This window comes from Lichenostomus cassidix, chromosome 13 (genome assembly GCF_008360975.1).
Source record: "Lichenostomus cassidix isolate B80296 chromosome 13, HeHo_3.0, whole genome shotgun sequence".
In the NCBI taxonomy this organism is placed as follows: domain Eukaryota; kingdom Metazoa; phylum Chordata; class Aves; order Passeriformes; family Meliphagidae; genus Lichenostomus; species Lichenostomus cassidix.
In genome coordinates, this window is record NC_139494.1 from 2,603,881 (window position 1) to 2,629,000 (window position 25,120).

Genomic DNA, 25,120 nt, shown 5'->3' on the forward strand with positions numbered 1-25,120 from the left:
GTTATCTTATCAGTCTCCATGCAACCCAACCCCGAACTTCTTTTGTCTATGTTTCCCACAAGCCACACTTTTAATATCCTAAACCGTAGCTGGTCTCGGGCGTTAAAGAACATTTCCTGGGAAATGTCGACGGCGGTTATGGTTGTTTGAACAAACAAAAGTAAACAGATTCCTTGCGAAAAGTCGTTTAATCTTACCTTTTAATAAAAACCTCGTCTATCCTACGTTAAACAAAAAAGCCCCAAACCCACAAACAAAAAAATAGCAACTAAAAATCCTGAAGGAAGGCTGTATCATCCCAGCTCCTCATGCAGAAGACAAGGAAAGATTAGAAAACTCCGCACTAGCTACCCAGTGAAGTTGCTCTGGCACATACACCAGTCCTCGGTCTCTGAGATGCCAATGTCGAGATATCCTCCCCTTCGCAGTAACATCTCGTTAGGAAATATGTTTTCCTGCTAACTGGTGCAGTTCATCCAGCGAAGGCTAATGCCTTTCCCTCCGGCTGCACCTACACACAACTTACAGTAACAAGTTAATAACCTGTCAGAACAAGATGTGGATTTGAATTTGTAATTTTTCAGAAGCCACGCAAGACTGTGAGCATCTCCACATGATGTCGAGAGATGGATGTGGTTGTTTACATGGGGACAGGGGAACTCTGCTGAAACACGTCACAATCAATTTACTGCCTCCTGTATGGTCAGAATTGCCCGTAGCAACACAGACACACATTTTCATGCATCTTCACACACCAAAACACTGTACGAATCAATGTTTTCAAAATTAACTCACATTCCAAAATTAGTTACATTATAAATAGCGATGAAGAGTACTTTGCATTTAAATATTTTTTCATCTCTCTTCAAGTAAATATGTTTTATTTCGAGGACTATGCCTGTACAGTAATCGACAACTACATTTGTATCGAATCACGAAGCCCTAAAGTGGGAGAAAAACTCGGTCAGAGGTATTCTTCCCCATTTAATACGAACTTCTTCGTAGAACTTTGAGTGCCCTTAAGTGGGATTAATTAATTCACTTGTAGAAAGTGGATTTCGAAGAAACATGGGACTTCAAAGGTATCATCTTTCAAGCTACAAAATCCCCGAACTCTACCGGAATTTGAGATCTGACAGAGGAGATTACAATGAAATGCTAGGGACCGGGTAAAAGCAAGTATTTTAACGATTTCCAATAAGGGTCAGAAAAAGACCAAGAGAATGAGATTCTCTTGTGAAGTTGCACATGCAACAGAGACTTCCAGCCTTAGGGAAAGGTAGATAAAATGAGCTCTGCCAGGCCGTAAAGAACATGACACGTAAAACACACAAAGTAGACTTAGCACAGGTTCAGGAAGTGACATTCACAAGCTGTCAATCATCTTAAAATGTGGTTTGAGACTGTGGAATGTCTGCTGTTATCCTGAGAACCCTAAACACGGCCTCCACAAAATAAAGTTAAAAAATTGACGTACCTGAAAGGCAACTTGTCCACCACTTTCGGCAACTTGATCTTCTGAAGGGACAAGATCACCCGAAGCGTCATTTGGTGGTCGGACCGGCAGGGTGTCACAGCTGCTGGCGCCCGAGAAGCGCAGCTGGCTCTTGCGCGAGTCGGCCGTGAGCGACACCTCGTGCGAGTAGGACTGCAGGAAGGCGCGCACGCCGTCGATGCCCACGAAGTGCGAGACCGGCACGCCGCGCAAGGCGCCGCTGCTGGCAGCCAGCAGCTGCTGGCGACGCCAGCGGCGCAGGCGCAGCGCCAGCAGCAGCAGCAGGAAGGCCAGGAAGAGGCACGAGACGGCGGCCACGGCCAGCACGAGCCAGCGCGTCAGGCTGCCGGCCGGCTCGCCCGGCGCCGCCGCCTCGGCCGCGCTGCCCAGCTCGGCCAGCAGCTCGGCCACGCTCTCGGCCAGCACCACGGTGAGCGTGGCCGTGGCCGACAGCGCCGGCCGCCCGTGGTCCTTCACCACCACCACCAGGCTCTGGCGCGCCGCGTCGCGGGCCAGCGGGAAGCGCGCCGTGCGCACCTCGCCGCTGTGCAGCCCCACGCGGAACAGCCCCGGCTCCGTCGCCTTGGCCAGCTCGTACGACAGCCACGCGTTCTGACCCGCGTCCGCGTCCACCGCCACCACCTTGGCCACCAGCGCGCCGGGCTCCGACGAGCGCGGCGCCAGCTCCACGCCCGACCACGCCGCGCCCGACACCGACCCCGCCCGCGCCGGCGGAGGCGGCGGCGGGTACAGCACCTGCGGCGCGTTGTCGTTCTCGTCCACGATCAGCAGCCGCACCGACACGTTGCTGCTCAGCGCCGGCGCGCCGCCGTCCTCCGCACGCACCCACAGCTCCAGCTCGCGCACCTCCTCGTAGTCGAACGAGCGCAGCGCGTACAGCGCGCCCGTCTCCGCCTGCACCGACACGTACGACGACAGCGGCGCGCCCCGCACCCGCCCCTCCCACAGCCGGTAGCGCACGCGCGCGTTCTGCCCCCAGTCCGCGTCCGTCGCAAGCACCGTCAGCACCAGCGCGCCCGCCGCGTTGTTCTCCGCCACACGCGCGCTGTAGCTCTCCTGCGCGAACACCGGCGCGTTGTCGTTCACGTCCAGCACCCGCAGTGACAGCACGGCGCTGCTCTGCAGCGGCGGCGACCCGCCGTCGGCGGCCCGCACCGTCACGTTGTACTCCGACACCTGCTCTCGGTCCAGTAGCTCTGAAGTCACCACACGGTAGTAATTGTCGTATGTTTTCTCAAGGCGGAAAGGGTAGCTTTCGCTGATGCTGCACTGCACCTCTCCGTTCTCTCCAGAATCCCTGTCTTGGACACTGAAAATTGCTATTACAGTTCCCAGCGGTGTATCTTCTGGAACAGGACTGAACACAGACATAATGACAATCTCGGGAATGTAGTTGTTTACATCAATGACCTTGATGAGTACCTTACTGTGGGAAGAGAGTCCACCCGCATCCCGAGCTTGCACAACCAATTCATAAAACTCGTGTTCTTCGAAATTCAAGTTCTCAGATATCTCAATTTCTCCACTTTCCGGATTAAGCTTAAAAATCTTGTCGAATTTCTCAGGGATTTTAAAGAACGAGTATTTTACCTCTGCGTTTCGCCCCTCGTCTTTGTCAGTCGCTGTTACCTGTAACACCCGACTTCCCACAGCCACGTCTTCTCTCACAGTCACCTTATACACCGACTGAGTAAATTCTGGAGCATTGTCGTTTCCGTCTAACACAATTATTTGGATTGTTGTCGATCCCGATTTCACCGGACTCCCGTTGTCTGTGGCTGTCAGGATCAAACTATGAGCAGTCTGCTGTTCTCGATCCAAAGATTTCACCAGTATTAATTCCGGATATTTCACACCGTCGTCTCCATTTTTCACGTCCAAGGTGAAATAGCTGCTCTTACTACATTCATAATTTTGTAAAGAGTTCAGTCCTATGTCGGGATCATGAGCTCTTTCTAGCGGGAAGCGTGTCCCTGGTGCAGTATACTCGCTGATTTCTAAGACGCTACTTCTTTCTGGGAAACTGGGAGAATTATCGTTAATATCCAGTATTTCTACCTCTCCTTTGTAAATGTTCATTGGACGATTTACAAGAATTTCAAAGTTTAAAACACATTTAGCAACAGCTGCGCATATCTCCTCTCTGTCCACCTGCTCCATCATAGTTAAGTGGCCATTCTGCAAGTCTAAAAAAAAGTACTGTGCCCTACCTGTGTCAAAAACGCGGGCGTCGCGGTCTTTGAGCGCCGGCAGCTGCAGCCCCAGGTCCTTGGCCACGTCACCCACGAACGAGCCCTTGGGCATCTCCTCGGGCACCGAGTAGCGCAGCTGTCCCCACGCCACCTCCCACGCCGCCAGCAGGACGGCCCAGAGCAGAGCTCGCTGCCGCCGGCCCCAGCGCCTCCCCGCCGCGCACATCTCCGCCGCAGCACCGCCGCCACCGCAACACTGCGGGCAGTTCCTACTGCCGACCTGGAGCCCTCTCCGGCTCCCGCTTCTGTTCCCGTTCCTTCCCGGGCTCACCGCTCCCGGCAGCTGCCGCCAGCCCCTCCGCCTCGCTGCAGCACCGATCCGCACGGCGGGGACGATCACAATCCGGCGTCTGCCGAATCAGAGAGGGAGCGGGCAAGCGATCCTGCCCGCAGCGGGCGGGGCTGCGGCGCTCCGATCTCCGTCTCGCTCCTCTCGGTCAACAGCGGCGCCCGCAGCCTCCTCCCAGCACTGCAGCCACCGAGCACTGCCGAGTGCTACCTACCCTGTCTTGACCACGGGCAGCTCTCGGGGACAGCACAGCGCTACGGTGACATCGGGCCCCGTGTAGCGGGGACCTCCTGCCTCAGCTTTTATCCAGCCCATCTCTTCTTTGAGAAGCTGATCAAGACCAACAAGAAGACAGAGGTGTCCTTGTGCTGTCCTTGTTTGTCCTTGTCCTGTGCTCCTCCCAGGAAAATGTTTTCATAATGGTGGCACAATATAGATATAAAGTTTTCTTAACAAGCAGAAGTATTACTAATTATATTTCATTAATTCAAAAGCACAATTTCCCCCACTAATTGCCCAGTTTTTGCAGCAGTCATGGTTGAATGACGTTTTTTCCTCCCTCACCTTTTCTGCCAATGTATCTTCATATTGGAATGCCATAAGCAACCTTAGACTTCCAAACCCCATGCAACAGCAAAAGCCAGCAACTGGCTTTTCTATATTCAGGCGCCTCAGGTGGTCTGGAACCTGATCTTCACTTACAGTAGGAGGGATTTCCCCCCTCCAGTCCCTGCCTTGAGCTCCATCCACCTTGGTAGGTGTGGGAAGTGACCTTGTCAGTGATGACTGAGGCAAAGGTATGGCTAAGTAACTCAGCCTTCTCATTGTCTGTTTCTATCAGTTTGTCACTTGTGTTCATCAGGAGATGTACAGGAGTTTCTTTAACTTCTTCTCCAGTCTGACTTACCTGAAGAACCCCTTCTTAGTATTCTTTGCATTCCTTGTAGAGTTCAGCTCCAGCCATGCCTTGGTCAACCTGACCCTATCCCTGCACCACCAGATCCCTGAATCTTTCCAGGACACCTGTCCCTGCTCTCACTGCTGTGGATTTTTTCTTGCTGCTTAGTTTGACCAGCAAGTTTTCCCGTAGCCATGCTGGTCTGTTCCCTTCTTTTCCTGATTTCCCACACTCGGCTTCAAGAGGTCATGCACTGTATAGAAAGCATCCCTAAAGGTCTGCCAAGTCTGTTCCATTCCCTCAGGGCACTTTTCCCCTGAGGGGTCCCATTGACTAAATCCTTTAGTAGCTGCAAGTCTGCTTTTCTAAAATTCAGGGTCCTGATTGTGTTCTTTGCCTGATCCATATCCCTCAGGAATGTCAACTTGACCAGTGCATGATCATGACAGCCCAGGCTGCCTCAAATCTTGACATCTCTGATTAGCTCATATGTGTTGATGACCAACAGGTCCAAAAAAGCATATCCTCTGCTGAGGAGGACTGGACTAGGGACTTAATCCTTACTGAAGGGCACCTCCAGTGAGCTTCTTGGGAGAGCTCAGCAGTGTGTTCAGGCCCTTTAAGACAGGAAATTGGCTCCCCCTCTCATAGGGTAAGAGCCTTAATAAGCCATCTGTTTATGAACTGCATCGGACACTTAAGGACTCAAGATGGAATGACCCAAATCCCAGAAGTTTAACAACAGACAGTGATGGTCCCTAGAGATATCAGTAAGAGAGACACACCAACTCTCTTTTATGACACACACTAGTGGAAGAAATCAGCACAGGTAATCCTACATCCCTTTAGATGAGGAGAACATTTAGTAAAAGTAACTTCACACGGGAATCCAGCCACACACAGAATGCCCAGCAGATCCTGGTCATAGGAAAAGAAGAATGCCCCTGTTTCACTCAGTCAAGAGAGTCATTACAGGACTTTTATGCAGTAAGGCAGTTTTATTCATAGTTTTTAGAGTTCCAGTAAAATAAATTTGCATGCAGACTTCTTGCTTGCAGGTGGCTTGCTCACCAGTGACTAGGGGGACCTGCCTGCAGGTTCCTCGGTTACAATGAGATGAACCTAGATTTCCACCAAATTATTTGTGGAGCAGAACACAGCACAGCAGAGAACTGTGCCCTCCAAGATTAACTGGTGTATGGATTACTTCATTCTCGATGTCCATCAGTCTTCTGGTCAGCATCACGACATGATTCCCTTGCCAGGACTTACCTGTTCATCTGGGCCTTGCAGAAGTAGTCCTGCTGTTGTTCTCCACATTTCCTAGCAGCAAAGCGTCTCCCTGGTAGCAGTTTTTACTCACCACATTCCCACCCCGAGGCCCTCCCATAAAACACTTCCCAAGGGAACATGCATCCTCTTTTTGTGTCATTTTTTTTCCTGAAATTCCTACACCTTTAATGTTACAAACACCTTGCATTTGCCATCTGTAGATGCAGCTGTCAGAAGATTTGAGAAGACCACTCCCCTATATCACAGTTTTGCAGAGCCATATGCACACCCAGAGCCTCTGTTAGGGCAAGAGCCAGCTTCTCTGACCTGCATATTACTGGGCTCCATCTCATCCAGAAGGTCAGTGCTCAAAAGGACTATAGAGGCCTGATGGAAATTCCATTGTCCCCCCAATTTTCTGGAATGCTGTATCAGCTGCATCTTGAAACAGGAGAAATGCACCCACTCACCCACTACCTGGGCTAAAGGAAAATACAAAGACTTTCTCAACACAAGGCATTCAAATGTTCCCTTTATTTCAGTTTTACACTCCGGAGTATCAAAGTTTACAATGTTAAACTTTATAACTTCAGCACAACACTGCATGAGTCTTTCTTAATATTCTGTGCATAACAGACATCAAGAACTTATTCAAGAACTAAGTTATACACAGGATGGCAGTGCTTAAGCAGAATAGGAAAGATAATGCTCAAACACAGTTTAGAGAGTAGCAGGAGAAAAAGCAAAAAGGAGAATGCAAATGCTCTAAGACAAATGGAGAAAATCATGTGGGGACAGCTTTCTAATCCCAAGAAACCATTGCATATAGGAACAATGAGAAGGCCAAAATCAACCTTCTGCTTACCATTTCATGTTGATTCTACCCTTCAGAAAATGCTCTTTGTAGGACTTATGGAGTTTTCATGAAATGTACCTAAAGGAAATGAGCACGTTTTTAAAACTTTGTACAGTTACAGTATACCCAACATGGTTTGTGCCACTATATTTCTGTAGTTCTGTATTTCAAGGACACAGAACACCAAGCACCGATTTATAGGGCAAAAAGAGTATTTTGTTGTACATTTTACTGCTCTTCTCTGCCCTGGAGAAGATAAGATTCCTGTATTCAGAAGGTCAGAATACCCTTCTTGCCAGCTGAGCTGGAATCACCTGCATTGCAAAGGTTGGATGGGAGAAACTCCATGATTCACCAGGCAGCGCTAGTAAATAATATGGAGATAAACAGTGCTATATTGACTGATAATAGTGACAAGAAAGCAAAGCACACAGAGACACACATCTCAGACAGAGACATCCAGACCTCCAGAAAGAAAGAAAGAGGCTTGTGCTAACAGAACACTGTGACACAGTATTCAGAACTACGTTGCTTTTCTGAGCTGGGAAAAGAGTTTTGCGCCATTTCAGCATATGTGAGATTCGTCTACCCAACTGTGCCATTGTATTATAGCAAAGAATTAGAGGTCCATTGTCGCTGTTGAGCAGCTAGCAGAGTAATGAATGCACCAGTTCTCAGTGGCAAGAAGGAATGACCTTTATTGTTTTGATTTCATCATACATATGGAGTTTTCAAAAGTCACCCAGACTGGTCGGTCAGAAGCCTTCCCCCAGGCCTGATTGGCCAGGACTGCACTGCTCAGGTTCTGGGACACTGTTCCAATAACATCCAAACTTTATCTTTATTTATAAAACACAAGAAGAATTCTCGTGGGAAAAACCTGTGCTAGCCACAGTCCATGGTCTGGTCTGACAGCAAGAGAGACAAAAGCATAGCTAAGAGTTCTAACGCCATTCTTAAAGCCAATCAGAAATGACTGTAACTGACCTGAAACATACTACTGCATCAGTGAGAGAACCTGAGCACTTTTTTTTTTTTTTTTGGTTTCTTGGAGGGGCAGACAACTCTTACTGGGATTCAGAAATGTCAGGAAGTTGATTATGCCAATTGCAAACACAGGTTTACAATAAAGGTAGCATTGCCATATGCAGCACCTGGGACACACTCCTACTGAGACACAGAAAGCCACTGGCTGTGCAGAACCTAGTTAAAGGAAAGAGAATTGTACTGTCTGGCAGAGAGAGTCCCAGCATTGTCTGCTGCCATGTCCCCTGGGCTGACAGGGACACAAGGGAAATCCTGTTCATCATCAGGGCCCTGGCCCACAGCACACTGCTGTGGTGGCAGGCTGGGGAGGATGGGCTTGAGGAATCTGAACTCGCTGTTGCCCGAGCCCGTGGTGAGGCTGATCTCGTAGCAGTAGGCGCGGGGCAGGGTCCCGGCAGCGGCTGCATCGGCCAGGCTGCTCTGCAAGTTGTCGGCACCGTAAAGCACATGGCCAGCCTTCAGCTCCTTTCTCTTGCACACCTTGCGAGCAACAAAGGCTGCGGTGGAGATGAGGAAGAGGAGTGAGACAAAGACCAAGGAAATGATTAAATAGGTTGTCAGGGAGCCGCCCTCATCCTCCGTGGCCGGGCTGCTGTGCGGGAGGCGCACGTCTGAGAAGTCCTTGAGCAGGAGAGCGCTCAGAGCTGCAGTGGCTGACAGCGGTGGCTTCCCGTTGTCTCGCACCAGGACCACGAGCTTCTGCTTCACGCTGTCTCTCTCTGTCACCGGCCTCCTCAGACGCACCTCGCCACTTTGCACACCGACCGTAAACAGGCCGGGCTCGGTGGCCCTCAGCAGGTGGTACGAGAGCCATGAGTTCTGTCCGGAGTCGGCATCGACGGCCACCACTTTGGTGATGAGGTAGCCCGCCTCAGCCGACACGGGCACCAGCTCACTGGACGCTGGGCTGCTCTCCTGGCCTGGGTACAGCACGAGCGGTGCATTGTCATTCTCGTCCACCACGACAAGGCGCACGGTGACGTTGGCTCTGAGGGGAGGAGAGCCCGCGTCAGAGGCACTCACTGTCACCTCGGTCTGCCTCAGCTGCTCGTAGTCCAGGGGCCGCAGCACAAACACGTGTCCGTTCTCCGAGTTCACAGAGATGCAGGAGCAGGAAGGTCGCTCGGCCGCTTGCGCTGCTGCCAGCGAATAGGTCACCTTGGCATTGAGCCCCACGTCAGCATCTGCGGCACTGACGGCTCCGACAAACACCGTGGGGCCATTGTTCTCACGCACATACATGGTGTATGATGTCTGGTTGAAGACAGGAGCGTTGTCATTGACATCCGAGATGTCCACGGTGAAGGTCTGCGTGGTTGTGAGAGGAGGTGACCCCGCATCTGCTGCTGTGACCGTGAGGATGTACTGAGCTGTCTCCTCGCGGTCCAGCGCGCTCACTGTCACCAGCTCATAGTAATTCTTATAGGCTGGCCGCAGGGAGAAGAAGAGCTGATCCTGGAGGGCACAGGAGATCTTCCCGTTGACACCAGAATCCCGATCCCTGACACTAAAGAGGGCAACCACTGTCCCAGGCACAGTGTTCTCGGGGAGGGGACTGCTGAAGGAACTGACCACGAGCTCTGGCGCATTGTCATTCACATCCACCACCTCCACCAACACTTTGCTGATTGCTGAAAGCCCCCCACCATCTCTGGCTCTCACACTGAGCTCATGAGCTTCTGCTTCCTCAAAGTCCAGAGGTTTTGTGAGTTTAATTTCACCAGTTATGGGATCAATCACAAATGCTGGGTCACTCTGTCCCACTACTTGGCTGAGTTGATAGGAGATGTCCCCATTTACTCCTGCATCTGGATCCGTTGCCTGCACAGTCAGAACCACAGAGCCTTCTGGTATATTTTCAAGAACCTTGCTAACATAACGCTCCTGTGTGAAGATGGGAGCATTGTCATTTGCATCTAAAATGACAATAGAGATGTCCATGGTCCCACTTCTGGGAGGAGAGCCTCCATCTACAGCAGTAACAGTAAAACCCATCTCTGCCTGTTCCTCTCTGTCTAGCGGCTTTTCCAAAACCAGTTCAACATACTTGTCACCATTACTCCGACTTCCATAGAAGACATTAAAGTACCCGCTCTGGGGGGAGATGCTGTACGACTGGACGGTATTGCTGCCAATGTCGAGGTCCCGAGCCCCCTCCAGCGGGAAACGAGAGCCTGGTTCGCTCGTTTCCAAGATGTCAAAAGTGACTCGTTCCTCGGGGAAGACCGGTGAATGGTCATTGATGTCCTCCAGAGCCACCTCGACCCGAAAGAACTGCAGGGGATTGGCGAGCAGCAGCTCGAAGGGGAGCATGCAGGTGCCGGACTGGCCGCAGAGCTCCTCGCGGTCCAGCCTCCCCGCCACGACGAGGCGGCCGGAGCCGCGCTCTAAGCGAAAATGCTGCCTGCCGTCCTCCGAGACCAGGCGGGCGCGGCGAGCCGAGAGCTGCGCCGGCGTCAGCCCCGCGTCCTCCGCCAGGTTGCCTACCAGGGAGCCGCTTTCCGCCTCCTCGGCTACGGAGTAGCGGATGGGCTCGGAGCGAGCGTGCGGCAGGGAGAGGAAAGCACAGAGACAAAGCACTTGCCTTGCGATCGCCATGGCGCAGCGGAAGCGGCGGCGGCCAGTGTCGGTCTCTCGGATGTCCTGGGCGATTCCCTGAGGAAAGCGGCCAAGTGGGAGTCGAGCGCCTTTCCTCTCTGTGTCAGATTCCGTAAGGCAGCCGGGGTGTCCCAGTAGCGGGTGACACGGGGCAGCGCTCGCCGCCGCAGCCTCTGTCACCTCCGCCCGGCCTCGCTGAGCTGCTCTGGGCTGTGCTGAGCTGCTCCGGGCTCGGCCGCCTCCTTTTGCCGCTGCGAATCCGCGCCGCCTTGTCCTGGAGCACCACCCAGCGGTGTGCTCTGGTACTGCGCCTGCCGCCGCCCGCAGCTCGCGCTGCCACTCGCTCAGTCCACGGACCCGAGAGAACACGCGCGGTGCTTTCGTTCGCCCACCGCGGCACCTGCGAAAGGATGCGCACACTTCCAACTGGAAAGAAATGTGCTGGGGAGGATCTACCGTGGTCTTACGCTCAGTCGGAGCTCACCGACAGTACCGTCAGCTGTTCCTCTTCCCCTCTCTCCACTGCCCGCGGGATTCCTTGCGCTCTCGGCAAGTGGCACCCTTCAGGAAACGCGGCTGCAGGACCAGCAAAACGCATTTTCATCTCCAGCGCGAAGCACAGGTTGAGTGTGGAGGGACTGAGCCTCCTTTCCTGGCTGGAGAAACTTGCCCAAAGCCTCTGCAGGGGCATCACTCTGGTAACAGCAAGGAATGGAATTACAGTCACTGGGAAATCTCAGTCTGAGGCTGAGGCAAGGATGTGCATCACAGCACGGCTCAGGCATGGATGCGCATACAGGTCTGGCAGTCCCGCGACAGAAAATGAGCTGCATTGCTCGCTGCATGGCCTTCCCTCCCGCTGGAGGGTTGCGGTATAGCGGCCCTTCGTTCTGTTCGGATGTAACATCAGTGCTGATTTGCCGGCTGAACAAGGCCAGCATGAGGAACTGGAAATCGCTCCTCTCCGAGTCACTGGTGAAGCACATCGCATACCAGCAAGCCGCTGGCGAAATTCCGATCCTGCCCATGTCTTAGCCGTCGCTGGAGAAGTCTCCACCCGCGTAGCAGTGGGCCGAGGGGTCGATAGCTGTGCCTGGAGGTGAGCCTGACAGCTTCTCTGCCTGCTGTCAAGGCGAGTACAGACAGCAGGAAGAGCCGCGAGATGCAGCACATGGACATGATGAGGTAGGTGGTGAGCATTTCCTCTCTTGCCACCTGCAGTTGGCTTCCTTCCTACAGGAGTGTAGTCGAGATGCTGGAAGGAGTCAGAGAAGCCATGGACTAGGGCAATGGAGAGGGTGGCACTGGAGGAGTGCAGCAGCTGCCGATTGGCTCATACCAACAAGATGAGCTTCTGTCAGGATGTGTTCCCCCTTCCACCACCATCCACCTTGGCCAAAACCACCAACTCTCTAAACCTGTCATTATAGGAGTGGTGTTCCAGCCCTTGAAGCATCACCATAGCTATCCCTAGATCTGCTCACACAGATCCACTTCTTTCTTGTGCTGCCTGCCTTGGACCATCTCCTTGTTTTGCATCTTCCTTAACATTACCTGTATGAGGGTGTGCTTCTTGATATTCCCAGGAATGGATCTCAGATTCAATAGTCTGTAGTTTCTGGAGTCTCCATTTCTCCCCTTTTGAAGAAACAGCAGCGATGTTTCCCTTTTCCCTGACACCGAGGACTTTGTCTGACTGCCATGACATTTCAAACAGGGTGGAGAGTGTCTTGGCAACCATATTACCCAGGTCCTCGGGCACTGGGATGCATGTTTTCTGGCCCCAGATACTCGTGCTTGTTCATTAGGTGCTCATGAATGTGCCCTTCATTTAGAGTGGGAAGGTCTTCACTGCTCCAACCCTCACCTGCAGGTTCATGGACTCCAGAAAAGTGGGAAGCCTGCTTACTAGTGAATACTGAGGTGAAGAACTTCTTGTGTTCCTCCATATATGTCATCACCACTTCTCCCTTCTTGTTTATTAAAGGGTACTCTCTCCTTGGCCTTTCTTTTCTGACCTATGCACTTAGAGAATCTCTTCTGATTATTCATAATATCCCTTGCCATTTCCTTCCTTTTGTGCCTGAGCTTTCCTGTTCCCATCCCCACACATCCAAAACTTATGCCCGTACTCGTACACAGCCACATGTCCATGCTTCCACTGTCCATCCATTTTCTTCTTACTCCTCAGCTTGAGGAGCAGGTTCACGTTCAGTGATGCCAGTTTCCTGGATGATTGGCATGATTCCTTACACATGAGGGTAAAGAGCTCTTGGAATTGTCTTTAATGTTGCCAGCTGTGATCAGTTCCTGTGTCCCTAAGGAGAATTTCCAAGGGAATCTCACACACTATATTTTACTGTACTGTAAGCTCACTCTTCTGAGAAATGCAGATTTCTTGCTTTCAGGTGCTTTCTCACCAGTGGCAGGTGGGAGCTGGTTGCAGGTGGTAACAATGAGCTGAATTGAACCTTTCAGCAAAGGATTTGTACATCACAACACAGTCAAACAGAGGCTTGTGCCTTCCCAGATCAGTTGAGATAAGGATGAGTGAATCCTAAGTGTCCAGTAGTGTCCTTTGGTCATTATGACTGCACCAGTCTTTCCTAAGAACTTACCAGATTCATCTGAGCCTTGTGAAAGGAACAGCTGAGGAGGTTCTATAGCCTTTTCTCCAGAGCTAAGCTCATGAGTAGATTTTTTTGCTCACCAAATTCCCATCTCCAGGAATTTTCCCAAAGATTTCCATAAGGAACATGCATGCTGTCTTTGTGCCATCCTCCTTCTAAAACACCTACACCTTCAGTGTCACAAACACTTTGTGCTCCAACACCTCACAGCTGCCATTTGCAGAAGCAGCTGTCAGCAGAGTTGGAAGGTCACTCCCCCACATCACAGCTTTGCAGAGACCTTTGCAGACCCAGGGCCTCTGCTAGGATAGTGTCCAGTTTCTCCTGACCTGCCTCTGCCTGGGCTCCATCTGAGCCAGAAGGTCACCTCTCAGAAGGACTAGTGATGCCTGGCAGCAAGTCTCTCTTCCCTGCAATTTTCCTGAATGCTTTAAAACCTGGAGCAATGCACACACTCGACATTACCTCAGACAAAGGAAAAACATCAGTACCACTCCCCGCCCCACAGCCCCCCTCCTCCACGGCTTTTTGAAAAACCTTGACAGAGCTTTTCCAGCAGGAAGAGCTCTACAAAGACCTTCTTTACACAAAGCATTCAGGTGTTCTCTTTATTCCAATTTTTACATTCAGAGGTATGCCACATTACAATACTACAGTTTATAACTTCAGCACAACACAGCGTGGGGCTTTCTGAATAATGTGTGCATCACACACATCATTCAAATAATCAGTTATTTTTCACGGGGTGACAGTCATTCTTAAGGAGAAGAGGAAGGGAAATGCTAAATCAAAGCTTTAAGAGTAAATTCTGAGACAACAGAAAAGGGAATGCAAATGCTTTAACGCAGATACAATCATGTGGGATCAGCTTTCCAATCCCATCAAATACCTACTGAAGTCAGAAAAAATAATTAGATCAAAATCAATGTCTTTTATAGATGTTCTTTGATTCTGCCTTCAGAAATTTGTCTTTCAAATTTCAAAATGTGCAGTTTTCATGCAATTAACCCAAAGATAGCAAATGTGCTTTCACAAATCTGTACAGCTACAGTCTAACCCAACACCATTTGTACTACTGTATTTCCAAGGCGAATCCCAAGGAGACAGAACAAAAAACTTTATGGGCTAAAAGACGATCTTGTGCATTTTGCTGCTTTGCCTTGGAAAAGATAATACTGATGTACACAAAGGATCAAAATACGCCTCTTGCCTGCTGAGCTGGAATCCCCTGCACTGCAATTTCTGAATGGGAGGACTCCCTGATTCTCAAGGTAGCACTACTGCAGCCTATGCAGACATGCCATGTTTGTATAGAAAGACAGAGTGGGCAGGAATGAAACCACACAGAGGCCACATATCTCAGACAGAGACATGCAGAATCCAGAAAAGAATGAGCCTTTTGCTTGCACCACAATTGTACTCATATCTCCTTTGCTTTCCTGACCCAACAAATGGCCTATGGGCATTTAATGCCATTTTAGTGCCATTGTGCTAAGCAGAACATAAGAAAAACATGGTCCTGCCTGAGAGACAGCAACATAGCTGGGATAATTAACCAGGTCCATAGTTGGAGCTAACCCCATTCTTAAAGCAAAGCAGAAAAGGTGATGGAAAATCTGAAATACATCATTAACTGAGTGTGAGAACCTGAGTTTCTTTCTTTCCTTCTTAGATTTTGGGGCAGGGGAGAACTGTTATTCTGACTTAGAATTTGGCAGAAACTGGCCATGCCAACTGCAAATACTGATTTACTGTGGAGGAAATATTGCCACAGACTACAGCTTAGATCCCTACATTCCATGAGGCATCAAGCCTCTGGCTGTGCAGACCTCATGCTAGTTAAAGGAAAGAGAGTTGTACTGTCCGGCAGAGAGAGTCCCAGCATTGTCTGGTGCCATGTCCCCTGGGCTGACAGGGGCACAAGGGAAATCCTGCTCATCATCAGGGCCCTGGCCCACGGCCCACTGCTGTGGTGGCAGGCTGGGGAGGATGGGCTTGAGGAATCTGAACTCGCTGTTGCCCGAGCCCGTGGTGAGGCTGATCTCGTAGCAGTAGGCGCGGGGCAGGGTCCCGGCAGCGGCTGCATCGGCCAGGCTGCTCTGCAAGTTGTCGGCACCATAAAGCACATGGCCAGCCTTCAGCTCCTTTCTCTTGCACACCTTGCGAGCAACAAAGGCTGCGGTGGAGATGAGGAAGAGGAGTGAGACAAAGACCAAGGAAATGATTAAATAGGTTGTCAGGGAGCCGCCCTCATCCTCCGTGGCCGGGCTGCTGTGCGGGAGGCGCACGTCTGAGAAGTCCTTGAGCAGGAGAGCGCTCAGAGCTGCGGTGGCTGACAGCGGTGGCTTCCCGTTGTCTCGCACCAGGACCACGAGCTTCTGCTTCACGCTGTCTCTCTCTGTCACCGGCCTCCTCAGACGCACCTCGCCACTTTGCACACCGACCGTAAACAGGCCGGGCTCGGTGGCCCTCAGCAGGTGGTACGAGAGCCATGAGTTCTGTCCGGAGTCGGCATCGATGGCCACCACTTTGGTGATGAGGTAGCCCGCCTCAGCCGACACGGGCACCAGCTCACTGGACGCTGGGCTGCTCTCCTGGCCTGGGTACAGCACGAGCGGTGCGTTGTCATTCTCGTCCACCACGACAAGGCGCACGGTGACGTTGGCTCTGAGGGGAGGAGAGCCCGCGTCAGAGGCACTCACTGTCACCTCGGTCTGCCTCAGCTGCTCGTAGTCCAGGGGCCGCAGCACAAACACGTGTCCGTTCTCCGAGTTCACAGAGATGCAGGAGCAGGAAGGTCGCTCGGCCGCTTGCGCTGCTGCCAGCGAATAGGTCACCTTGGCATTGAGCCCCACGTCAGCATCTGTGGCACTGACGGCTCCGACAAACACCATGGGGCCATTGTTCTCACGCACATACATGGTGTATGATGTCTGGTTGAAGACAGGAGCGTTGTCATTGACATCCGAGATGTCCACGGTGAAGGTCTGGGTGGTTGTGAGAGGAGGTGACCCCGCATCTGCTGCTGTGACCGTGAGGATGTACTGAGCTGTCTCCTCGCGGTCCAGCGCGCTCACTGTCACCAGCTCATAGTAATTCTTATAGGCTGGCCGCAGGGAGAAGAAGAGCTGATCCTGGAGGGCACAGGAGATCTTCCCGTTGGCACCAGAATCCCGATCCCTGACACTAAAGAGGGCAACCACCGTGCCGGGCACAGTGTTCTCGGGGAGGGGACTGCTGAAGGAACTGACCACGAGCTCTGGCGCATTGTCATTCACATCCACCACCTCCACCAACACTTTGCAGATTGCTGAAAGTCCCCCACCATCTGTGGCTCTCACACTGAGTTCGTGAGTCCCTGCTTCCTCAAAATCCAGAGGTTTTGTGAGTTTAATTTCACCAGTTATGGGATCAATCACAAATGCTGGGTCACTCTCTCCCACTGCTTCACTGAGTTGATAGGAGATGTCCCCATTAGCTCCTGCATCCTGATCAGTTGCCTGCACAGTCAGAACCACAGAGCCTTCCGGCAAGTTTTCCAAAACCTTGCCAATGTAACGCTCTTGTGTGAAGATGGGAGCATTGTCATTTACATCTAGAATGATAATGTTGACTTTGGCGCTGCCACTCCTGGGAGGAGAGCCACCATCTACAGCAATAACATCGAAACCCATCTCTGCCTGTTCCTCTCTGTCTAGCGGCTTTTCTAAAACAAGTTCAACATATTTGTCACCATTACTCCGACTTCCATAGAAGACACTAAAATACTCGTTCTTGGGAGAGATGCTGTATGACTGGATGCTGTTGCTGCCAATATCAAGGTCCCGAGCCCCCTCCAGTGGGAAACGAGAGCCGGGATCGCTCGTTTCTGGAATTTTAAGAGCAACTCGTTCTCTTCGGAAAAAGGGTGAATGGTCATTGATGTCTTCCAGAGCCACCTCGACCCGAAAGAACTGCAGGGGATTGGCGAGCAGCAGCTCGAAGGGGAGCATGCAGGTGCCGGACTGGCCGCAGAGCTCCTCGCGGTCCAGCCTCCCCGCCACGACGAGGCGGCCGGAGCCGCGCTCTAAGCGAAAATGCTGCCTGCCGTCCTCCGAGACCAGGCGGGCGCGGCGAGCCGAGAGCTGCGCCGGCGTCAGCCCCGCGTCCTCCGCCAGGTTGCCTACCAGGGAGCCGCTTTCCGCCTCCTCGGCTACAGAGTAGCGGATGGGCTCGGAGCGAGCGTGCGGCAGGGAGAGGAAAGCACAGAGACAAAGCACTTGCCTTGCGATCGCCATGGCGCGGCGGCAGCGGCGGCGGCCAGTCTCGGTCTCTCGGGATGTCCCGGGCGATTCCCTGCGGAAAGCAGCCAAGTGGGGGGCGAGCGCCTTTCCTCGCCGTGTCAGATTCCGGCCGGCGGCCCGTAAGGCTGGCTGGGTGTCCCAGTAGCGGGTGACACGGGGCAGCTCTCCCCGCCGCAGCCTCTGTCACCTCCGCCCGGCCTCGCTGAGCTGCTCTGGGCTGTGCTGAGCTGCTCCGGGCTCGGCCGCCTCCTTTTGCCGCTGCGAATCCGCGCCGCCTTGTCCTGGAGCACCACCCAGCGGTGTTCGGTGGTACTGCGCCTGCCGCCGCCCGCAGCTCGCGCTGCCACTCGCTCAGTCCACGGATCCGAGAGAACACGCGCGGTGCTTTCGTTCGCCCACCGCGGCACCTGCGAAAGGATGCGCACACTTCCAACTGGAGAGAAAAGTTCTGGGGTGGATCGACCGTGGTCTTACGTTCAGTCGGAGCTCACCGACTGCACCGTCAGCTGTTCCTCTTCCCCTCTCTCCACTGCCCGCGGGATTCCTTGCGCTCTCGGCAAGTGGCACCCTTCAGGAAACGCGGCTGCAGGACCAGCAAAAGGCATTTTCATCTCCAGCGCGAGGCACAGGTTGAGTGTGGAGGGACTGAGCCACCTTCCCTGACTTGAGAAACTGGCCCAAAGCCTCTGCAGAGGCATCACTCCGGTAACAGCAAGGAATGGAATTACAGTCACTGGGAAATCTCAGTCTGAGGCTGAGGCAGGGATCAGCACGGCTCAGGCATGGATGTGCCCACAGGTCTGGCAGTCCCGCGACGGAAAATGAGCTGCAGTGTTCCCTGCATGGCCTTCCCTCCCGCTGGAGGGTTGCGGTATAGCGGCTCTTCGTTCTCTTTGGATACAGCATCAGTGCTGATTTGCCGGCTGAGGAAGGCCAGCCTCAGAAACTGGAAATTGCTCCTCCCCGAGTCACTGGTCAGGCACATCGCATACCAGCAAGCCAGTGACAAAATTGCCATCCTGCCCATGTCTCAGCCGTCGCTGGAGAAGTCTCCATCTGTGTAGAAGTGGGCAGAGGGGGTCGACAGCTGTGCTTGTAGGTGAGCCTTACAGAGCTTTGCTGCCTGCTGTCAAGGTGAGTACGGACAGCAGGAAGAGCAATGAGATGCAGTCCATGGACATGATGAGGTAGGTGGTGAGCATTTACTCCCTTGCCACCTGCTGCTGCTGCCTTCAAGCAGGAGTGTAGTCGAGATACTGGTAGGTGTCAGAGAAACCATGGACTGGGGCAATGGAGGGGGAGGTAGTGGAGGAGTGCAGCAGCTGCCCCTTGGCTCATACCAACACAATGAGCCTCTGCCAGGATATGTTCTCGCTTCCACCACCACCACCTTGGCCAAAAACACCATCTCTCTGAATCTGTTTTTATAGGAGTGGTGCTCCACACCTTGAAGCATCTCCCATAGCTTCCCCCAGATCTTCTCACACAGATCCACTTCTTTCTTGTGCTGCCTACCTTGGACTATCTCCTTGTTTTGCATCCACCTTAACATTACCTGTATGAGGGTGTGCTTCTTGATATTCCCAGGAACAGAGCTCAGATTCAGTGGTCTGCAGTTCCTGGAGTCTTCCTTTCTCCTCTTTTGAAGAAACAGCAGTGATGTTTCCCTTTTCCCTGACACTGAGGACTTTGCCTGACTGCCATGACATGTCAAACAGGGTGGAGAGTGTCTTGGCAACAATATTACCAAGTTCCTCGGACACTGGGATGCATGTTTTCTGGCCCCAGACACTCGTGCTTGTTCATTAGTTGCTCATAAACGTGCCCTTCATTTAGAGTGGGAGGGTCTTCACTGCCCCAGCTCTCACCTGCAGGTTCATGGACTCCAGAAAAGTGGGAAACCTGCTTACTAGTGAATACTGAGGTGAAGAACTTCTTGTGTACCTCCATATCTTCTCCATATCTGTCATCACCACTTCTCCCTTCTTGTTTATTAAAGGGTACTCTCTCCTTGGCCTTTCTTTTCTGACGTATGCACTTAGAGAATCTCTTCTGATTATTCTTAAAATTCCTTGCCCCTTTGTTCCTTTTGTGCCTGAGCTTTCCTGTTCTCATCCCTGCACATCCAAAACTTATCCCTGTACTCAAGCCCAGTCACATGTCCATTCTTCCACTGTCAATCCATTTTCTTCTTACTCCTCAGATTGAGAAGCACATTCTCCCTCAGCCATGACAGTTTTCCTGCCTGCTCGGCTTGATTCCTTACACATGAGGATGAAGAGTTCTTGGAATTGTCCTTAATGTTGCCAGCTGTGATCAGTTCCTGTGTCTCTAAGGAGAATTTCCAAGGGAATCTCACACATTATATTTTTCTGTGCTGTAAGCTCACTCTTTTGAGAAATGCAGATTTCTTGCTTCTAGTTGCTTTCTCACTAGTGGCAGGTTGGAGCTGGCTGCAGGTGGTAACAGTGAGCTGAACTGAACCTATCAGCAAAGGATCTGTACACCAGAACACAGTCAAACAGAGGCTTGTGCCTTCCCAGACCAATTCAGATAAGAATGAGCAAATCCTAAGTGTACAGTGTTGTCCTTTGGTCAGTATGACTGCAACAGTCATACCTCAGGAGTTATCAGATTCATCTGAGCCTTGAGAAAGGAACAGCTGGAGAAGTTCTGAAGTCATTTCTCCAGAGCTAAGCTCCATAGTAGATATTTTTTCTCACCAAATTCCCATCTTCAGGAATTTTCCCAAATACTTCCATAAGGAACATGCATGCTGTCTTTGTGCCATCCTCCTTCTAAAACACCTACACCTTCAGTGTCACAAACACTTTGTGCTGCAACACCTCACAGCTGCCATTTGCAGAAGCAGCTGTCAGCAGAGTTGGAAGGTCACTCCCCCACATCACAGCTTTGCAGAGACCTTTGCAGACCCAGGGCCTCTGCTAGGATAGTGCCCAGTTTCTCCTGACCTGCCTCTGCCTGGGCTCCATCTGAGCCAGAAGGTTACCTCTCAGAAGGACGAGAGATGCCTGGCAGCAATTCCCTCTTTCCTACAATTTTCCTGAATGCTGTATCAGCTGCATATAAAACCTGGAGCAATGCACACACTCGACATTACCTCAGCCAAAGGAAAAACATTGGTACCACCCCCCGCCCCACAGCCCCACCTCCATGGCTTTTTGAAAAGCCTTAACAGAGCTTTTCCTGCAAGAATAGCTCTACAAAGACGTTCTCTACACAAAGCATTCAGGTGCTCTCTTTATTCCAATTTTTACACTCAGAGGTATACCACTTTACAATGTTACAGTTTATAACTTCAGCACAACACAGCGTGGGGCTTTCTGAATAATGTGTGCATCACACACATCATTCAAACAATCAGTTATTTTTCACGGGGTGACAGTCCTGCTTAAGGAGAAGAGGAAGGGAAATGCAAATAAAAAGCTTAGAGAGTAAATTCTGAGACAACAGAAAGGAAAATGCAAATGCTTTAGCATAGATACAATCATGTGGGGTCAGCTTTCCAGTCCCATCAAAAACCCACTGAATTCAGAAAAAATAATTAGATCAAAATCAATATCCTTTTTAGAAGTTCTTCTTTGATTCTGCCTTCAGAAAATTGTCTTTGAAGGACATGTGTAGTTTTCATGCAATTCACCCAAAGATAGTGAAAGTGCTTTCACAACTCTATACAGCTACAGTCTAACCCAACACCATTTGTACAATTGTATTTCCAAGGCAAATCCCAAGGAGACAGAACACAAAACTTATGGGCTAAAAGAGGATCTTGTGCATTTTGCTGCTCTGTCCTGGAAAACATAATACTGATGTACTCCAAGGATCGAAATACCCTTCTTGCCTGCTGAGCTGGAATCCCCTGCAATGCAATTTCTGAATGGTAGAACCCTGTGCTTCACCAGGTTGCACTACTGCAGCCAATTCAGACACTCAGTGAAAGACACTCATACAGAAAGACAGGGTGGCCAGAAATGAAACCACACAGAGGCCACATACGCAGACAGAGACAGGCAGAATCCAGAAAGGAATTAGCCATTTGCTTGCACCACAATTGTACTCATACCTCCTTTGCTTTCCTGACCCAACAAATGGCCTATGGGCTTTTATTGCCATTTTAGTGCCATTGTGCTAAGCAGAAAATAAGAAATCCATGGTCCTGCCTGAGAGACAACAGCATAGCTGGGAGAATTAACCTGGTCCACAGCTGGAACTAACCCCATTCTTAAACCAGACCAGAAAAGGTGATGGAAAATCTGAAAAACATCATTAACTCAGGTGAGAACCTGAGTTTCTTTCTTTCCTTCTTAGATTTTGGGGCAGGGGAGAACTGTTATTCTGACTTAGAATTTGCCAGAAAATGGCTATGCCAACTGCAAATATTGATTTACTGTGGAGGAAATATTGCCACAGACTACAGCTTAGATCCCTACATTGCATGAGGCATGAAGCCTCTGGCTGTGCAGACCTCGTGCTAGTTAAAGGAAAGAGAGTTGTACTGTCTGGCAGAGAGAGTCCCAGCATTGTCTGGTGCCATGTCCCCTGGGCTGACAGGGACACAAGGGAAATCCTGTTCACCATCAGGGCCCTGGCCCACGGCACACTGCTGTGGTGGCAGGCTGGGGAGGATGGGCTTGAGGAATCTGAACTCGCTGTTGCCCGAGCCCGTGGTGAGGCTGATCTCGTAGCAGTAGGCGCGGGGCAGGGTCCCGGCAGCGGCTGCATCGGCCAGGCTGCTCTGCAAGTTGTCGGCACCGTAAAGCACATGGCCAGCCTTCAGCTCCTTTCTCTTGCACACCTTGCGAGCAACAAAGGCTGCGGTGGAGATGAGGAAGAGGAGTGAGACAAAGACCAAGGAAATGATTAAATAGGTTGTCAGGGAGCCGCCCTCATCCTCCGTGGCCGGGCTGCTGTGCGGGAGGCGCACGTCTGAGAAGTCCTTGAGCAGGAGAGCGCTCAGAGCTGCAGTGGCTGACAGCGGTGGCTTCCCGTTGTCTCGCACCAGGACCACGAGCTTCTGCTTCACGCTGTCTCTCTCTGTCACCGGCCTCCTCAGACGCACCTCGCCACTTTGCACACCCACCGTAAACAGGCCGGGCTCGGTGGCCCTCAGCAGGTGGTACGAGAGCCATGAGTTCTGCCCGGAGTCGGCATCGACGGCCACCACTTTGGTGATGAGGTAGCCCGCCTCAGCCGACACGGGCACCAGCTCACTGGACGCTGGGCTGCTCTCCTGGCCTGGGTACAGCACGAGCGGTGCGTTGTCATTCTCGTCCACCACGACAAGGCGCACGGTGACGTTGGCTCTGAGGGGAGGAGAGCCCGCGTCAGAGGCACTCACTGTCACCTCGGTCTGCCTCAGCTGCTCGTAGTCCAGGGGCCGCAGCACAAACACGTGTCCATTCTCTGAGTTCACAGAGATGCAGGAGCAGGAAGGTCGCTCGGCCGCTTGCACTGCTGCCAGCGAATAGGTCACCTTGGCATTGAGCCCCACGTCAGCATCTGCGGCACTGACGGCTCCGACAAACACCGTGGGGCCATTGTTCTCACGCACATACATGGTGTATGATGTCTGGTTGAAGACAGGAGCATTGTCATTGACATCCGAGATGTCCACGGTGAAGGTCTGGGTGGTTGTGAGAGGAGGTGACCCCGCATCTGCTGCTGTGACCGTGAGGATGTACTGAGCTGTCTCCTCGCGGTCCAGCGCGCTCACTGTCACCAGCTCATAGTAATTCTTATAGGCTGGCCGCAGGGAGAAGAAGAGCTGATCCTGGAGGGCACAGGAGATCTTCCCATTGGTACCAGAATCCCGATCCCTGACACTAAAGAGGGCAACCACCGTGCCGGGCACAGTGTTCTCAGGGAGGGGACTGCTGAAGGAACTGACCACGAGCTCTGGGGCATTGTCATTCACATCCACCACTTCCACCAACACTTTGCAGATTGCTGAAAGTCCTCCTCCATCTCTGGCCTTCACACGGAATTCATGATGCTCTGAACCCTCAAAGTCCAGAGACCTTTTGAGTTTAATTTCACCAGTTATGGGATCAATCACAAATGCTGGGTCACTCTGTCCCACTGCTTGAATGAGTTGATAGGAGATGTCCCCATTAACTCCTGCATCCAGATCAGTTGCCTGCACAGTCAGAACCAGAGAGCCTTCTGGCGTATTTTCTAAAACCTGTCCAATATACACCTCCTGTGTGAAGATGGGAGCATTGTCATTTACATCTAGAATGACTATTTTGACTTGGATGGTTCCACTCCTTGGAGGAGAGCCACCATCTACAGCAATAACGCTGAAACTCATCTCAGACTGATCTTCTCTGTCCAGCGGCTTTTCCAAAACAAGTTCAACATATTTGTCATCCTCACTCCGACTTCCATAGGAGACACTAAAATACTCGTTCTCGGGAGAGATGCTATATGCCTGGATGCTGTTGCTGCCAATATCCAGGTCCTGTGCCCCCTCCAGCGGGAAACGAGAGCCCGGCTCGCTCGTTTCTGGGATGTCAAAAGTGACTCGTTCCTCAGGAAAGACGGGTGAATGGTCATTGATGTCCTCCAGAGCCACCTCGACCCGAAAGAACTGCAGGGGATTGGCGAGCAGCAGCTCGAAGGGGAGCATGCAGGTGCCGGACTGGCCGCAGAGCTCCTCGCGGTCCAGCCTCCCCGCCACGACGAGGCGGCCGGAGCCGCGCTCTAAGCGAAAATGCTGCCTGCCGTCCTCCGAGACCAGGCGGGCGCGGCGAGCCGAGAGCTGCGCCGGCGTCAGCCCCGCGTCCTCCGCCAGGTTGCCTACCAGGGAGCCGCTTTCCGCCTCCTCGGCTACGGAGTAGCGGATGGGCTCGGAGCGAGCGTGCGGCAGGGAGAGGAAAGCACAGAGACAAAGCACTTGCCTTGAGATCGCCATGGCGCAGCGGCAGCAGCGGCGGCGGCCAGTCTCGGTCTCTCGGATGTCCCGGGCGATTCCCTGCGGAATGCGGCCGAGTAGGGGGCGAGCGCTTCTCCTCGCTTTGTCAGATTCCGGCCTTCCAGGCAGGCGGGGTTTTCCGGCAGCGGGTGACACGGGGCAGGGCTCACCGCCGCAGCCTCTGCCACCTCCGCCCGGCTTCTCTGCTCTGCGCTGCGCTGAGCTGAGCTGCTCCGGGCTCGGCTGCCTCCTTTTGCCGCAGCCGCTCGGCGCCGCCTTGTCCTGGAGCACCACCTAGCGGTATTCGGTGGGACTGCGCTCGCCGCGGCCCGCAGCCTGCGCTGGCATCCGCTCGGTCCACGGATCCGCGCGCACACGCGTGGCGCCTTCTCTCGCCCACAGTGGCTCTTGCTGAAGGATACGCACACATCTAGCCGGAGGGAGAAGTGCTGGCAAGGATCGGCCGCCAACCTGCAGGCAGTCGGAGCTCACTGGCACTGCCGGAAGCTGTTCTGCGTCTGTTCCTCTTCACGGCTCTCCACCGC

At 52.4% G+C, this 25,120-nt stretch overlaps 4 protein-coding genes and 1 pseudogene across 4 annotated transcripts; 1 reads left to right on the forward strand and 4 right to left on the reverse strand.

Annotated features, from left to right (window-relative positions):
* The first annotated feature begins 1,408 nt into the window (after window positions 1-1,408).
* LOC146431062 (uncharacterized) lies at window positions 1,409-2,453 on the forward strand (annotated as a pseudogene).
* Window positions 2,454-2,517: 64 nt separating this feature from the next.
* LOC146431063 (protocadherin gamma-A7-like) lies at window positions 2,518-4,372 on the reverse strand. Its single transcript, XM_085074159.1, has 4 exons — window positions 4,272-4,372; window positions 3,727-4,118; window positions 2,616-3,531; window positions 2,518-2,572 (listed from the first exon to the last, which is right to left on the reverse strand). Exons 1-4 carry the CDS (start codon window positions 4,370-4,372, stop codon window positions 2,518-2,520), a joined length of 1,464 nt encoding a protein of 487 aa, XP_084930285.1.
* Window positions 4,373-7,890: 3,518 nt separating this feature from the next.
* On the reverse strand, window positions 7,891-24,575 carry LOC146431064 (protocadherin beta-15-like). The gene is made up of 2 exons (XM_085074160.1): window positions 22,093-24,575; window positions 7,891-8,250 (listed from the first exon to the last, which is right to left on the reverse strand). Exon 1 carries the CDS (start codon window positions 24,573-24,575, stop codon window positions 22,134-22,136), a length of 2,442 nt encoding a protein of 813 aa, XP_084930286.1. The 3' UTR covers window positions 7,891-8,250; window positions 22,093-22,133.
* LOC146431065 (protocadherin beta-15-like) lies at window positions 8,245-10,835 on the reverse strand. The gene has a single exon (XM_085073306.1). The coding sequence runs from the start codon at window positions 10,726-10,728 to the stop codon at window positions 8,287-8,289; it is 2,442 nt and encodes an 813-aa protein (XP_084929432.1). The 5' UTR covers window positions 10,729-10,835; the 3' UTR covers window positions 8,245-8,286.
* On the reverse strand, window positions 13,992-17,842 carry LOC146431066 (protocadherin beta-15-like). Its single transcript, XM_085073304.1, has one exon. The coding sequence runs from the start codon at window positions 17,633-17,635 to the stop codon at window positions 15,194-15,196; it is 2,442 nt and encodes an 813-aa protein (XP_084929430.1). The 5' UTR covers window positions 17,636-17,842; the 3' UTR covers window positions 13,992-15,193.
* Window positions 24,576-25,120: the final 545 nt, after the last annotated feature.